Source organism: Cricetulus griseus (assembly GCF_003668045.3).
Source record: "Cricetulus griseus strain 17A/GY chromosome 1 unlocalized genomic scaffold, alternate assembly CriGri-PICRH-1.0 chr1_1, whole genome shotgun sequence".
Classification (NCBI taxonomy): Eukaryota; Metazoa; Chordata; class Mammalia; order Rodentia; family Cricetidae; genus Cricetulus; species Cricetulus griseus.
The window spans coordinates 214,968,685-214,985,286 of record NW_023276807.1 but is presented as its reverse complement, the minus strand read 5'-3'; the positions used below and the strand labels follow the sequence as shown (position 1 = coordinate 214,985,286).

General features: G+C 40.8%; 1 protein-coding gene and 1 long non-coding RNA gene across 2 annotated transcripts in view; one reads left to right on the top strand and one right to left on the bottom strand.

Moving 5' to 3' along the window:
* The window catches only part of Atp8a2 (ATPase phospholipid transporting 8A2), a 432,334-nt gene that overhangs the window by 78,610 nt on the left and 337,122 nt on the right, over positions 1–16,602 (top strand). Inside the window, exons 22-23 of the mRNA XM_035452970.1 lie at positions 1,130–1,268; positions 13,371–13,435. Coding sequence (XP_035308861.1) covers positions 1,130–1,268; positions 13,371–13,435 — 204 coding nt within the window. The remainder of the gene's footprint in view (positions 1–1,129; positions 1,269–13,370; positions 13,436–16,602) is intronic.
* Positions 231–3,415, bottom strand: LOC118239683. Its single transcript, XR_004772502.1, has 2 exons — positions 3,355–3,415; positions 231–1,201 (listed from the first exon to the last, which is right to left on the bottom strand). It is a non-coding gene; the product is annotated as an uncharacterized LOC118239683 (long non-coding RNA).

Here is a 16,602-nt window from a genome sequence, read left to right as displayed (position 1 = left end):
TTGCCTTGCAAGCATAAGGACCTGAGTTTGATCCCCTGAACCTGTGTTTAAAACAATCAACTTGGGAAGGAAAGTGTTTACTTGAGCTTACAGGCTAGAGTCTATCATGGAGCACTGTGTTCTTGTACAGCTTGGGTTCCCAAACCCTGACTAGGACAGTAAGAGGATGAAAACAATGACAAACACACAGACACATGGACACAGAAAAGCTGAGATTGGGCAGTCTGAACTCTTGGTTGGAGAAGTCACAGCACTTTGGACGTGCAATGTGTTTATTATATAGAGGTGAACTAGGGGGATGGAGTTGGTGCATATAGCTGAACAGAGAGGCGGGGTTATCACATACTGATGATGAGATGGGGTTATAGTGTACAGCTGAACAAGGAGATAGGTTCAGCTAATCTCCATGGGAGCAGCTTCTGTAGGGGAATAGTCTTCAGGATGTATCATCCAGGGGAAGAGAATGTTGTGATAGACATTTTTGTACACACTGTCAACATTTGCACTGGGCCAAGAGTGAAGTGTTGCCATCCCTCTGAGCCTCACCCAGGGAAGGCTTTGTCACTCGCATGGGCTGAAGCATTGGTCCTTGACATGGCTGTGCCCATGTCAAAGAGTAGACATTCAGTCAGGATTTCACTTCCTCCCTACAGTGGAGGGAAGTCAGAGTAGGAACTCAAGGCAGAAACTGAAGCAGAGGCCATGGAAGGGTGCTGCTTACAAGCTTGCTCCCCATGGCTTGCTCAGCTTGCTTTCTTACAAAACTCAGGGTTATCTGCCCAGGAGTAGCACTGCCAACAGTGAAAGCTGGGCTCTCTCCTGCTTCAATCATCAATCAAGAAAATGCACCAGAGACCTGCCTGCCTGTCAGTCTGATGGAGCCATTTTCTCAAATTGAGGCTCTTCTTCCCAGGTGACTCTTAGCCTGTGTCAAGTTGATAAAAACTAAACAGGACACCCAGGCACTTCAGAATGATTGATGGTAGTGTCTTGAGTGGCTCAACATGGTCAATGGTTTGTGACTGCTTCACCCTTGGGTGTCATTCATTGGTAATGACCCTGTGGGGATGTCAGAGTTTCTGCTCTTGAGGATGAACTGTCCTTTAACTGATGATATTTTCTGACCTAGAATTTGCTGTTACTTGGAGCTACAGCCATCGAAGACCGTCTTCAAGCTGGGGTTCCAGAAACCATAGCTACTCTGTTGAAGGCAGAAATTAAAATATGGGTGTTAACGGGAGACAAGCAAGAAACTGCAATCAATATTGGTAATCAATTCTATAAAATTCCAGATGTTATTTTTTTGTTGTAAAAATATGTGTTTTTCTAGTGTGTTGACAATTTATAAATCACTCTTTTGTTTCCAAGATCCACCAAGAATCCAATGAAATGCTCCTATAGGTCTGTTCTGCCTGTTACAAATGTACATGCACACACACACACACATACACACACACACACACACACACACACACACACACACACAAGCACACATGCCTGCACATGAGTCACTATGACCTCCTGAAAAGAACTAAGCACTCTTAGGTAGAAAAGAGTATTTAAGAGTTGACAATATAGATTATTTTTGATGGCTTTCCTCCCCAAGTTTTCTTTGACAGTCTCACTGGGTTTAAATGTTCATTGCTACTTTTTTATAATTGTAGCCAGTGTAAGTGACTTTACTAGTAAGTGGGCCTCACTAGGCGCTTTTCACTTTTGTCTTCCCCACTCTTCTTCACATCCTTGTTGCTGAGTATAACAAGGGTGAAGAAAAAGAACTTCAAGTCAGAATGATGTTGATAATGACACACATTTTGTAGGACTACCGTGTGACCCAACTATACCACTCTTGAGCATATTTTTGAAGGGATGTAAGTCAGTACACTACAAAGACCTGCACATCTATGTTTATGGATGCACTATTGACAATAGCCCAGATACGGACCAGCCTCTGGATGCTCTCCAACAGATAAATGAATAAGTGGAGGCGTTATATGCACAATAGTCATAAACGGTTAAGAAGGAAATGATGTCATTTTGGAAAATGGATGGAATCAGAGAGTCTTAACAAGCCAAATAAGCCAAATAAGCCAGACTCAGAAAGACAAGTGCCACATGTTTCTGGAGCAGGTACAAGCTAATGGGCATAAATCTAGATGAAAACACGCATATGATATGAAAGTTAAAAGGGGACTACAAGGGTGAGGGGGAGTCTGAAGGGAGGGGAAGCAGGGATAATTAAAGAGAGAAGCCAGAACTGCACATGAAAAGTGTGAGAAACCTAGATGTAAATATAAATATGTGTACACACACATGCCATGAAAGCAGAAGGGGACTGTTTGGAGAGGGGAAGGAGACCACTGGAGGGGGAAAAAAGAAAAGTGATGAGGGGCAAAAATGAACAAAAACAATTATTTATGTGTATGAAAATATCAAAAACCACAATTTGCTGCTTACTTTTAAAAGTTATTAAGAAAAATAGATAAAACTAAATCACTTTTCGGGTAGAAAGAAGTTGAAGCTATTATTACTTAAAATAAATCTAGCTCTGCTCATTTCAATTCATCTTAAACCACCTGGCCAAAGCCTTATAGCTTCATGAGACCTGGCATCTTTGAAATAAAATAAATACATTGCTTTGTAAAACTTGTGAACTAGAAATGTAACCAGTGGTAGAAAATGCTTGCTTAGGGCACCCAAATCCCCAGCAATGCCAAAAAAAGAAAAAAAATCCAAGAATTATGTACCTTATTTACTCATGGACATAGGATGTACTCTGTCTTAGTTCACTTTAGAAGAAAAGATGCTAGAAACTCTGAGGTCATGGACTGGCCCTCCTCACAATAGGTTCCTCAGACTTCCACTCACTCCAATTGCGGCCCTTTCTTCATACCCTTCCCTTTGGAATCAGCTGTCCCCCAGACAACCTCAGCTGCAGACAGCACCTTCCCATGGAGGTGATTTTTATTTAAAAATTAGGCAAATTCTATCCAACCGTTTTTTAAAATCTGAGATAATTATTAAGATATGCACTGTAGGCTGATGTTAGACTCACAGGAGAACAGGAACAGTTTTCCCTGAGTCTCTGAGACATCCAAGGTGGACTCTGTGTAGATCCGTGCTACTGTCACCCAAGTGTATGATTTTGGACAACAGTGTGATGATATTTCTTTACAAACCCATTGCTATCACTAGAAAGTAAACCTTCAAGCCTATAGCTCTTTTTATTTATTTATTTATTAGTTCTAGTTAGGGAACAAGCTTGTTTCACATGTAAGTCCCTTCTCCCTCTCCCTCCCCTCACCCCCATCCCTCCTCCCCCACCCCCAGCCTACCCCCACCCCATCCACCCACCACTCCCCAGGCAGGGTAGGGCCCTCAATGGGGGCTCTGCAAAGTCCACCAAATCTTCCTGTGCTGGTCCTGGGCCCTTCCCCATGTGTCCAGGGCCAGAGTGTATCCCTTCACATGGGATGGGCTCTCAAAGTCCCTTCTTGCACCAGGGAAAAATACTAATCCACCACCAGAGGCTCCCTGGAGTGCAGAGGCCTCCTTATTGACATCCATGTTCAGGGGTCTGGTTCAGTCTTGTACTGGCCTCACCGACAGCATCTGGGGTCGATGTGCTCTCCCTTGTTCAGGCCAATTGTTCCTGTGGGTTTCTCCAGCCTGGTACAGACCCCTTTGCTCTTCATTCCTCCCTCTCTTCAACTAAATTCCCGATTTCAGCTCAGTGCGTATCTGTGGATGTCTGTCTCTGCTTCCATCAGCCACTGGATGAGGGCTCTAGGATGGCATAAAGAGAAGTCATCAATCTCATTTTAGGGGAAGGGCTTTTAGGTTATCCTCTCCACCACTGCCTGGATTGTCAGATCGTGTCATCCTTGTGGGTCTCTGGAGATCTCCCTGGTTCCAGATCTCTTCTCGGACCTATAGTGGCTCCCTCTGATATGGTATCTCTCATCCTGCTCTCTCTCCTCTATTCTTCCCCCAACTCAATATTTCTGCCCCTCCCTTTCCTCTCCTCTACTCCTCTTCTCTTGCTCTAATTGTAGCAGCTCCTTCCCCCCTCCCCTCATGCTCCCAATTAGTTCAGGAGTTCATGCCACTTCCATTCCTGGGGACTATTTATCCCTTAGAGTCCTTCATGTTTCCTAGTTTCTTTGGTGAAGAGGAATATAGGCTGGTAATCCTTTGCTCTATGTCTAAAATTCATATATGAGTAAGTACATACCATGTTTGTCTTTTTGTGACTGGGTTACCTCACTCAGGATGGTTTCTTCTAGTTCCATCCATTTGCCTGCGAATTTCAAGATTCCATTGCTTTTTTCTGCTGAGTATAAATGTACCACATTTTCTCAATCCATTCTTCAGTTGAGGGGCATCTAGGTTGCTTCCAGGTTCTGGCTATTACAAACAATGCTGCTATGAACATGGTTGAACATATGTCCTTGTTGTATGGACGTGCATTCCTATAGCTCTTTAATGTGCCAGTAACAGTTTCAAATGAAGGGGACACATTTGTTTTTTCAGTAATGTTTTTTTCCTTATACATGTGTAGACTTGTCCTTCATGTAATATTTTTCTCTGTAAGTTTGGTTTTAAACAGGGTTTTCCTTGATGCAACTTATAAGCCCTAATCACAAGGAGTATAACAAGTTGACTGCTGCTCTGGGATGGATGCCTTGTGCCTTTTAGAGTGATAAGAAAACTGTGGTTAACCTTCAAGTGAAAATGCTACTAGGGTCATAACCTTCCTCATTTTCCCATTCCTCAGTGAAATAAATCATAACATGTGAAATTGTAAACTTGAAGCAAGTATGTGACAATCTTAAAGAAAGGGTAGATAGTACTCCTAACATGAGAAGGAGCCTGGACTCTACCTCAGAAAACCTGGATGTCCATGCTCCCAGGTGCTGAACTCCACTGGGAAAAGGGCACTGGACTAATGGGCAGGAGGCAGAGTTCAGCATGGATGTGTCCTTGGTACTCCATGGTTCTCTTTCATCCCTGGAAAATCCAATGGTATCATCCAGTCATATCAGGGGAACATCACTATTTCTCTTGTTAAAACTACCAGGTGTTTTTAAAACTAAAAGAAATGGAATTGTTTAAAACCCCAAAGACAGATGGACAAAGATGGGATTTAACACAAAAGAGTTTTGTACAAAGCTGCAGATCCATCTTTTATTTTTTTAGCTTATATATATATATATTTATATATTTATATTTATATAAAAAGAGCAATAATGGCAATATGTTATGCATCAATAGCAGCAACAGCTTTTCCAGGTTCTGTAGTCCTTTGAACAAAATTGTAGAGACATCCAGCACACTCCATTTTTAAAAAAACAAAAAACAAACAAAAACAAACAAACAAACAAACAACAAAAAAGTAAAAAACAAAATCCCAGAAGACAGCACAGTTCTGTTACTCTTGTGGTACTTGGGACAATTTTTTTTTTTTAATTAGTTTCTCAGTCATCATCTGGGAGGAAACCATTCTGAGCAACATCATTAAAAACAGCTCTGATAAAGCATGGTCACTACTATGTATCATAAAGCAGGTCCACATATGAGTGAGTACATATCATGTTTGTCTTTTTGTGATTGGGTTACCTCGCTCAGAATGGTTTCTTCAAGTTCCATCCATTTTCCTGCAAATTTCAAGATTCCATTGTTTTTTTCTGCTGAGTAGTACTCCATTGTGTAAATGTACCACAATTTCTCTATCCATTCTTCGGTTGAGGGGCATCTAGGCTGCTTCCAGTTTCTGGCTATTACAAATAATGCTGCTATGAACATGGTTGAACAGATGTCCTTGTTATATGAATGTGCTTCTTTTGGGTATATGCCTAGGAGTGGAATTGCTGGATCTTGTGGTAGACTGATTCCCATTTTCTTGAGGAGTCACCATACTGATTTCCACATTGGCTGTACAAGTTGACACTCCCACCAGTAGTGGAGGAGTGTTCCTCTTTCTCCACTCCAGCATAAACTGTCATTGGTATTTTCGATTTTAGCCATTCTGACAGGAGTAAGATGGTGTCTCAGAGTTGTTTTGATTTGCATTTCCCTGATGACTAAGGATGTTGAACACTTTCTCATGTGTCTTTCAGCCATTTTAGATTCCTCTATTGAGAATTGTCTATTTAGTTCTGTACCCCACTTTTTAATTGGGTTGTTTGGTGTTTGGGGGACTAGCTTCTTGAGTTTTGTATAATTTGGAGATCAGCCCTCTGTCAGATGTGGGGTTGGTGAATATCTTTTCCCAGTCTGTGGACTGCCGTTTTGTCTTGCTGACTGTCTCCTTTGCCTTACAGAAGCTTCTCAGTTTCAGGAGGTCCCATTTATTAATTGTTGACCTCAGTGTCTGTGCTACTGGTGTAATGTTCAGGAAGCAGTCTCCTGTACCGATTGATTCAAGGGTATTTCCCACATTGTCTTCTAATAGGTTCAGTGTAGCTGGATTTATGTTGAGATCTTTGATCCATTTTGACTTAAGTTTTGTGCAAGGCAATAGGCTTGGGTCTAACTGCAGTCTTCTACATGTCTGCAACCAGTTATGCCAGCACCTTTTGTTGAAGATGTTCTCTTTGTTCCATCGTATAAATTTGGATTGTTTGTCAAAAATCAGGTGTTCATAGGTGTGTGGGGTAATATCAGGGTTTTCAATTCTATTCCATTGGTCTACCTGTCTATTTGTGTGCCATTGCAGACCCAGCTTAACTGCAGTGGTGGGTAGCTCGGGGTGGCTCTGAGAGTGGGTCCCTGGATCTCATTTAGCATTTCACAAATGCTTTCTTCCCTCTTGTATGTCCTTAGATTAGCTCCAGAAGGAAGACCTATATTTGATTTTCACTTATAAAAGGGGGATATTTTGACTAATTGTTTCCTGTATGTTGGCTAACTCTTCATCTCTTGGGACTTCTCACAACTCCAGGCAGCCCAACTGTTAGAAATTTACTGTCACTAATGTGGACGGATTTACTAGAAGTATTTTATTTGAACAACAGCTGCCGAAGCAAGCTGTAATTTTTAAACCCTGGATTTCAGCTTCATTTTTATAGTTTGTAATTGAAGCAAAACACTATTTGACAACTGTCGGTACACAAAGGCATTATGGGGAAACCCCTATGTACTTTCTCTCCAGCATGGCGGGAGGAGGGCAATAAATAAATAAGCGACACTTGCATGAATTTAAAGAGAAAGCTAGAGGCTCCTGAGGAGAAGCAGATTAAGCTGTTTTGTTTCATTTGGAAAATGAAGTTGGATTTTGCTCAGAAAATTATCGTAGACCACCTGCCCTCAACAGATCTGTGATGTATAACTCTGTGAACTGGGAGCACTGACCCAAGTTTGCTGCCCTTGATTTTTAATGGTTTTAAATGCAATGAAATCAACTCTTGGAGAAGAGCCAGGCAAAGAAGTCAGCCTACACTTGTAAATTGAGGTCTAGCTCTTTAATCTCACAATCTGTAAAACGACCAGCCATCAGGGACCAAGAGTGACAGAGTAACACCTCTGTGGTGGGTGACTTCTCACCATGGTTGACATTAACAGCACACTTCAAAGGCATTTACTCTTCTCACTACCAGAGTATGATCAACTGTCAGAGAAATCATAGTCTGTGGCTCTTAAAGCAGGACGTGATTTTAAAAACAATAAAATGACATTTTACCCTAAAGAAAAAAAATTACCAACCTGAAGCTCTCAGCTGTCCCACCTAGTGTTCTCCTTTGGAGAGGAAGTGGAGAGAATAAGCTTGCATTCCCAAACACATCTAAATCTAGATTTTTATGAAGATATGTTTGAAAGAATGGAAAGAATTTATCCTTCCTGACTGTACATTCTGGTATAACAGCAACACCAGACAACTGCCACCATGATTCAACATGGTGCCAACCCACAAAAGTGTGTTGGAGGTTCTTGTTTTTTCCCAGAACATCTGGTCAATGAATGCCTGCCTGTGGATGGATGAAAACCACTATATGAGACGGTCTCATAGGCTACTCAAAAAGGAACCAGAAGGTTCAGGCAAAGGCCCGTCATCCAGAGAGCCAAGGAATAGAGGGTCTGTCACAGAACCTGGTTCCTGGGTACCTTTCCCTCAGATTCTTAGACTCCCTGAAGAACCCTCATCATTGAAGTGTGTGCTGAGCTGGCCTTACCTTGTGAACTTCCAGTGCATCAACCTCGTCTATTCTATGAACTGTCTTATTTTTTCTTTATTTCTGCTTGTTTATTTATTTATTTAATTTAGCAACAATTTAATTCTTCTCCTTTGTCTGTTCTTTTGCCACTCATTTCTTTTTCCTACCTGGAAGTGGACCTCACATGCCATGGCGTTTGAGACCCAGGCTGAGTTACTTCTCTTTATACTTCAGTTTGACCTTTAAAGCAAGCAATGGTCACCTCCTGGTATAAAGGAGTTACATTTACTGGGAACCACCTCACTGTAGAGTGCTGGCAACTGCTCTAGCCTCACATTGTAAAGAAATGCAAGTCTTGATATTTTCTTTTTGATCAATAACCACTGAGGTTGGAACCTCTGCCATTCAAATAACTGGTGTGGCCTAATTCAGCTGGGAATAAGGGTTTCTTCCCTCTGAAGGAGCCGGCCATGCATAGTCAATAGCAGTGTGAACAGGCACCACAGCAGATCGTTTCATGAACAGTAAGCTTCTAATAACCACTTTAATGTTAACTGAATTAATGAGTTTTTTATTATTTAAAATAAATTTATAAGACCCTAAGTGTTTAAAAGCCATAGTTGGTAGCTGGTAAAATTCAGGGACATTGAGAGACTGGCTCACATAGCCAACTTAGAAATAATTTGAAATGAAAATTATTTTCATCTTCAAGACTTTAAAATGGAATGAATACACAGTAGCACTTTGGGGTCTCATTAATCCCACAGACATAAGAAAATAACAAAGACTGAAAACTTGGCATTCACTGTAAAATTGTTTGGTAGATCATTATCCCATAGCTTTAAAGAAGTGACAACTATGGGATTTGAAAAAGTCTCCTCTGAAATCCCGCTTTAAACTATAATGCCAAAAATTTTAAAATGTAATTTTTATTAATACTTTCTTCCAGCCCTATCAACTTCCTCTCCCTCCCTCCCTCTACTCTAAGTCCAGCCCCCTGAAACCTCCCATCCCCTCTTCTCTCTTCCCTCAATTCCCTCCTTCTTTCTCTTCAGAAGAGGGCAGGCCTTGCCCCTTTCTAAAAGGAGATCGAGAAGTGGATGGGGATGTATAGAGGGAGTAGGGGGAAATGGGAGGAGAGAAGAGAGGGAAAACTGTGGTCAGTATGTAAAATAAATGAGAAAATGTTAATAAAATTAAATGAAATTTAAAAAAGAAGAAGAAAGAAAAGGCCAGGCTTCCCATGTATATCAACCAGCCACGGTATATCAAGTTACAGTAAGAGTGGACACCCTCTCCTATTAAGACTGGTTGAAGCAACCCAGTAGGAGGAAAGGGTCCCAAAAGCAGGTAATAAATAGTCAGAGCCCTACTCCCACTGTTAGGAAACCCACAAGAAGACCAAACTATACAAGTGTAACATATGTGCAGAGGGCCTAGTGGGGAATAGCCTTGAACACACTGTCACAGGAGACAACTGAACAGAACACTGATAGAGCAGGCAATAACATCGACAATTAGTAAACGGGACCTCATTAAACTGAAAGTCTTCTGTAATATAAAGGATACCATCGTATGGGAAAATGGAAGAATGGGAAAATATTTTTTTTAAACCAACATCCAATAGAGGACTAACATTCAAAATATATAAAGAACTCAAGAAACTAGATATCAAAAACCAAATAATCCAATTTAATAAATGGGGTACAGATCTAAACAGAGAATTCTCAATAGAGGAAACTCAAATGACTGACAAACACTTAAAGAAATGTTCAACATCCTTAGCCATCAGGGAAATACAAATCAAAACTACTTTGACATTCCATCTTATATGTGTCAGAATGGCTAAGATCAGTAACACAAATGACAGTTCATGCTGGCAAGGATGTGGAGAAGGGGAACAGTTCTCCTTTGCTGGAGGGTGTGTAAACTTGTACAGCCACTTTGGAAATCAATAAGGCAGTTTCTCAGACAACTGGGTAACCAACCTACTTCAAGACCCAGCTGTAACATTCCTGGGCATATACCCAAAGGATGCAAGGACATTTGCTCAACTATGTTCATAGCAGCTTTATTCATAATAGCCAGAATGTGGAAGTAACCTATAATGCCAGAGTTTTAAGATTAATTTTTTTCCAGTTCCCTCCACAGCTAGTTAACTCTGTAGGATCTGGCCCCCAGGGGCAAGATGGTCAATTTATCCTCATAAACCACTGTTGCTCACAAGACATAAATATCCCAGAACTTAATTTGACTAAGTTAATTTCTAAGGTATTGTAGAAAAATATACTTAAAATAAATTAGACAGTTGGCAGAATAGCTAGTAGAGAATTAGAGTGGGAGGTTCTACATTCAAACCCAAGTGTAATGAGAGGTTCTCTGTCCCAGCAGGGTCCCACCGCCCTCGAGCCCCAAATAAACAAACAGACCCTAGATTAATTGTGAAACTGTTGGCCTATGACTAGGGCTTCTTTTTGGCTAGCTCTGCCTTAATTATTAACCCATTTCTATTAGTCTAAGTATTTCCACATGGTCTTATCTTACAGGAGAAGGGTCTGGTGCATCCTACCTTCCCAGTTTCACATGGTGTCTTCTGTCTGCCTGCATTTCTCGAAACTCTCCTCATCTCCTAGTCCTGCCTAATCTCCATGCTCTATTGGCCACAGTGTTTTATTCATAAACCAATAAGAGAAACATATACACAGAAGGACTTCCCCCATCACCCAAGTATCATAAAAATAAGTTTGAGTGCTGGCGAAATGGCCCAGTGGGTAAAGGTGCTTGTTGCCAAGCCTGATGACACAAGTTTGATCCCTGGAACTCAGATGATCCCTAGAATTGACATGGGGGAAGGAGAGAACTGACTTCTGGGAGTTATCCTTTAATGCCCACAAGTGTGTGCTCATGCGCCCGCACACACACACACAACACACACACACACGCACACACACACACACACACACACACGATGTGTGTTAAAAAGTTTTAATTGATTTTTAGCTCTAAAATTACTATGGGTAGAAACAGATGTAGATAAACAATTGCTAAAGAAACCAACAATCCCAAATGTAATAGATGTCACCAAATCTACAAATGAGCTCTTCTGATATGTCCCACTAAGAAAATGCTGCCAATCAAAACATGAATATCCAAAGCCCTAAGCACCTTGATGTCAAGTTGTTATAGTGTAAACAGTGAGACAGCTCCATGTCCTACATTCTCCACCTCCAATTTCACAAGGCAGGTTTTGAGAGAGCTCTGGAATCTCTTTAAATAGGCCCCGATCAGAAGTCAAGAGCCTGAGACCTGGCATACCTTAAGCAACCTTAATTCTAAACTTTAAAATCTTAAGTGCTCCCAAATCCCAAACTGATCAGTTTCAGGTTTTGAAGCATTTGGATTTTAGACTTTTCAATTAGAAATGTTCAACCAATAATATTTATGAAAACATTTTGAAATTAAGGCATGCTTTGTATACACATACTTAAAAAAGCTACAAAATATGAAATATGTCTAGTCTCAAGCACTTGGGATATGATGCTCACTCTACACTAGTTTGATCTTTAACAACGTTACCTTAAGAAAGGCACCTTACCAAATATTTCTTTTAAACAAATGACAATCCTAAGAGAAGGTTAGGGTGCACATTCCAAAATGCACAAGTGAAAATATTTATTGTTTATGAAAAAACAAAAGCAAATCCTCAGATTTTCTTGGTTTTATTTTCTGTCTGTGTTCCAGTTCTTGTTTGTGTCTGTCAGGGGTAGTAGTTTTTTTCTAAGAATCATGACCAGGTAGTTAGCTAGGTTTCTTGTACCAGGCACGATTTCCCTCCTATCAGGTAGACCTTAAGTCCAATTAGACAGCTGTTGGTTACTGCAGAGATATGATGCCACTATTACACCTTTAAGGATATTTTGCCATTCTGGTCATTGTTACAGTTCATTGGCTCCACAGATAAATAGGACTATTGATTGTTTCCACTACATGGGAGCTTACATAGTATTTTCTGATACTAGGAAAGCTAGACTGCAGGAAAGAGGCTTTCAGGTTAGATCCAGCTTGCTTATTCTGAGTCTTGTGTTGGAAATGTATGGTTTTCAGCAATAGGAACTTAGTTGCTTTCAACCTCTGAGAGGCAACCAAGGGCAATGGCAATAGCCTATATTGTTTTGGGAGTCATTTGGCCCAGTCTGTCCAATAACTCAAATGAGTTTTCTCATGCATGGTACTTGAGTTTTTGCTAGATAGTCTGACTCTTGTGGAGGAGTATTACTAGTCTAATAGGCATAATTTCATTTTAATATACATCATATGCTTTGATGATTTCATATAAATTAATTTTAGATAAATAAAAATTATACAATTCTTTGAAACTTTGTCAAACATACTTAGTGAGAGATAGTTTGATTTAAAAAATTGAAATTGTTGATTCTAATTGGAAATATTTTGTTTTAAGCCTTTGTGTTAACTTAAATTTAGGTTCCCTTCTTTAAATGGAGATTGTGTTACTCTTTTGGCAGGAGAGTGGCTCCCATGGTATACTTGGCATTCCTTGAAACTTTTGAGAATTGCCAGGTTTCAAAAGAAAAAGGTGAACTTGCTTGAGATTGATTTCATTCATCTCCTCTGTAATCTGCTGTTATTTTAGACAAACCAAGGTTTATCTTAATGTTATACAAGAATAGCCAGAATAAAGAAAAAAAATCCACAGAAAATTGGCAAGTACTTATTTTAGCCATTAGTTGTAAAGACCTTATCAGCTTTTTCTCTTCAAGCTATTTGCATGGTCAAATTGAGTTTAGGCTTATGTCCTTAGTCCTCTAGTCAATAGTGACAAGGTAGACGTAAGGGAGGAGGTTGTAAGATGGATCTCTGCATAGGCATGTAACCTTGGCTACAAGTGGGGTGGAGACAGGAGGATGGCTGGGGCTTATTGGCTTCTAGCCTGACTCAGAAAACATGAGCTCTTTGTTTAGGGGAAGACCCTGTCTCAATGAAATGGGGATAGTGTGGTAAAGGAGGACCCCAGAAACCCTTTTCTGACTTTTGCTCAAGTGCACAGGTTGACTACTTCACATACATGTGTGTATACACTCACACATACACAAATAAAAAATGAGTAAGTCTTCAAAAAAGAAGCGAGGTTGTCTCAGTCATTGAATCAGGGATTCTCAGGAAGAATGACATTCACATGCTGTCCCTTCTCCCTTTCAGGGTATTCCTGTCGGCTGGTGTCACAGAATATGGCCCTCATCCTATTGAAGGAGGATTCTTTAGATGTAAGTTGCTTCTCAAATGTTGCATCTGATAGAGCTGTAGTAAGTTATTTACCAGGGTTATTAATCAGTTCAATTTTGTTAAAGGCCATTGTAAAACTATTCTATTTAGTATGTCTTTATGAATGGATGCCATAAAGCCTCATCTCTAAACATCAAAATGTTGTAGGCTTAGAATATTATCTCCTGGTATTCTTGTATTCACATAGGACAAAACATTGAAAGAGGGTCAATTTTGCTCTTGTTTGACTTTGTTAGCTATGAAGTTTTACATGGAGTAATGGCATCTATTATGATTTGCATGAAATGGTAATGGCTGACTCAGTGGAGGTTCCTAGGGGTGTTCCTCTGGGTAGCTGCCTCCCAATATAGCTAATAGTCAAGTTCTGGTAGTTGCTTAGTTTTATACAGCAATAGGATACAGGTGCACTTAATTCCCTAACACGAGACTCCATGGAAAATGGAACATTATGGGTGCCAGAGTATTTTTATAGGTACATATATTCCTGGCTGTGTTGACTACTTTTATGTCAACTTTACATAAGCTAACATCACTGGAGAAAAGGGAACCTCAACTAAGAAAATGACTCCATAAGAGTGAATTCCATAATAAAGCCTGTAGGACATTTTCTTAGTTAGTGATTGATGGGGTGGAAGCTGATTTTTGTTGTCTCATCCCTGGGCTCATAGTCCTGAGTTCTATAAGAAAGCGGGCTGAGCTGGCCCCAAGGGGGAAGCCAGTAAAGCAGCACTCCTCCATGGCCTCTGCATCAGCTCCTGCCTCTAGGTTCCTACCCTGTTTGAGTTCTGTCCTGACTTCCTTTGCTAATGAGCAGTGCTATGGAAGCATAAGCCAAATAAACCCTTTCTTTCCCAACTTGCTTTTGGTCATGATCTTTCATCACAGCAATAGTAACGCTAAGACAGATTAGTACCAGCATAATAGATTATTGCTGTAATGGACTTGATGGTGTTTGGGAGAGGATTGTGGAAGGACTTTGGAACTTTGGAACTGGGTGTTGACCAGCTCAGTGGGATGTTCAGAAGGAGCTTAGAAGACAAGAATGTTGAAAGTAACACAGATGGTAAAGGCCTGACTTCATAAGAAGTTTCAAAGGGAAGAAAAGACTCTGCTGGGCCATTTGTGTGAAGGATCTATGGTGTCCAGTCAGTTGGAGCTGAAGAATCAGCTATGATTAATAAGAGACTAAAACCACTAAAGAGAAACGTTTGTTTTGCTGGGACAATGGATGTTGGCCAGAAGGGCTAGAGAATCTATGATTAAGAAGATACCAGCATCAATGAGGTGAAATCTTCTGGGAAGTGCTTCCTTAGAGACAGCCTATGCAAGCTGTGTTTAGAGATAGCCAAAGTTGCACATTGTGCTGGCAGCCACTTGATAGTGTAAGAGTCACTCAGGTGGTACTGGTTTTGAAGGCATGAGGGGTCCTGAAAAGCAGTCAAGCCTCACCACTGTGAGAAGCCAGGATAGGCCATTAGAGAAGGTGGGCCTCAGTAGCAGATGAGGACCCAGAATTGAAGGGGTCATGGAGAAATGTTGAGGCTTGGCACCATTAGGAGAGCCTATGAGAGGGTATTGGTGAAAGAAAGTACAGGCTGGTTGCGGCAGAAGGCCCCAGCATTTTAGAGATGCCAGTACCATGGGATGACCACCCAGAACAGTAGCAGCAGTGGTGTGGAGTCTGCCAAAGCCTGGAGGACGAGCTGTGTTTGCTGCAGAGGGCAGAGCTGGAGAGGTGACTCAAATCCCTTGGAATGCAGAAGATCATGAGTGAATCCCAAATAATTGGACATTGAGTTATTTACACTTTTGGAGTTTGGTTTTGCTTTGTACAGATTGTGACTGTGCCCTGGTTCTTCCCTCTCCAAGTAAGAAAGTATTAAATCTAATTTTGGGTTTTTTTTAGGAGTCCACAGTTTGAACCTTTAAAAGGAATTTTGTATTTTGTTTTGTTTTGTTTTTTATTTTATTAGTTCAAATTAGGAACAAGCTTGCTTCAGATGTCCATCCCTTCTCCCTCTCCCTCCCCTCCCCTGCAACATCCCACCTGCCCCTACCCATCCCCCCTCCACTCCCCAGGCAGGGTAAGGTCCTCAAAAGGGGCTCCCCAAAGTCTACCACATCATCCTGGGCCAGGCCTAGGCCCTTGCCCATGTGTCCAGGCCAAGAGAGCATCCCTTCACAAGGGATGGGCTCTCAAAATCCCTTCTTTTTTTTTTTTTTAAGACCTTACGTATTTAATACAGTGCGTTACCTCTGTACAAATGGAAAAAAATTAAGTTCAACATTTCTAGACCAATATGGCTGTTAATTTTTGTACAATGCCAAGTCAACATGGTAAACTGGGATACTTTTTTCCAAAGTTGACAGCACAATTAAAGTTTCCAAAAATTCAAATTATATATATATATATATATATATATATATATATATATATATATATATATATAGAGAGAGAGAGAGAGAGAGAGAGACCAATAATGGCAGTATGTTATGCATCAATAGCAGCAACAGCTTTTCCAGGTTCTGCAGTCATTTGAACAAAATTGTAGAGACACCCAGCACTCTCCATTAAAAAAAAAAAAACATAAAAACCAAATCCCAGAAAAACGGCACAGTTCTGTTACCCTTGTGATGTATTTTTAAAGAGACTGGATATTTTTAAAGGGACTGAACTTTTAATGTGTTTCAATTTGTTAAGAATGTGGGGCTTTTAAAGTTACTTATTTTTTTTTTTAATGTGAGACCTTGGAGATGAATAAGAAAGGAAAGGTTGTGACTTAATAGTGATATCTTTGTGTGTCAAGTTGTGCTGGCTAGTTTTATGACAGTGTGACACAAACTAGAGTCACTGGGGCAGAGGGAAACTCAAGTGTGAAAATACCTCCATAAGGCTGGGCTCTAGCCAAGCCTGTAGGACATTTTCTTAACTAGTGATTGATGGGGAGGGCCAGCCCACTGTGGCTGGTGCCTTCCCTGGGCTGGTGGTCCTGGGTTCTATAAGAAAGCAGGCCATGAGGAGCAAGCCAGTAAGCAGCACCCCTCCATGTCCTCTGCATCAGCTCCTGCCTGCAGGTTCCTGCCCTGCTGGAGTTCCTGTCCTGACTTCCTTTGATAATGAGCAGTGGTGTGGAAGTGTAAGCCAAAT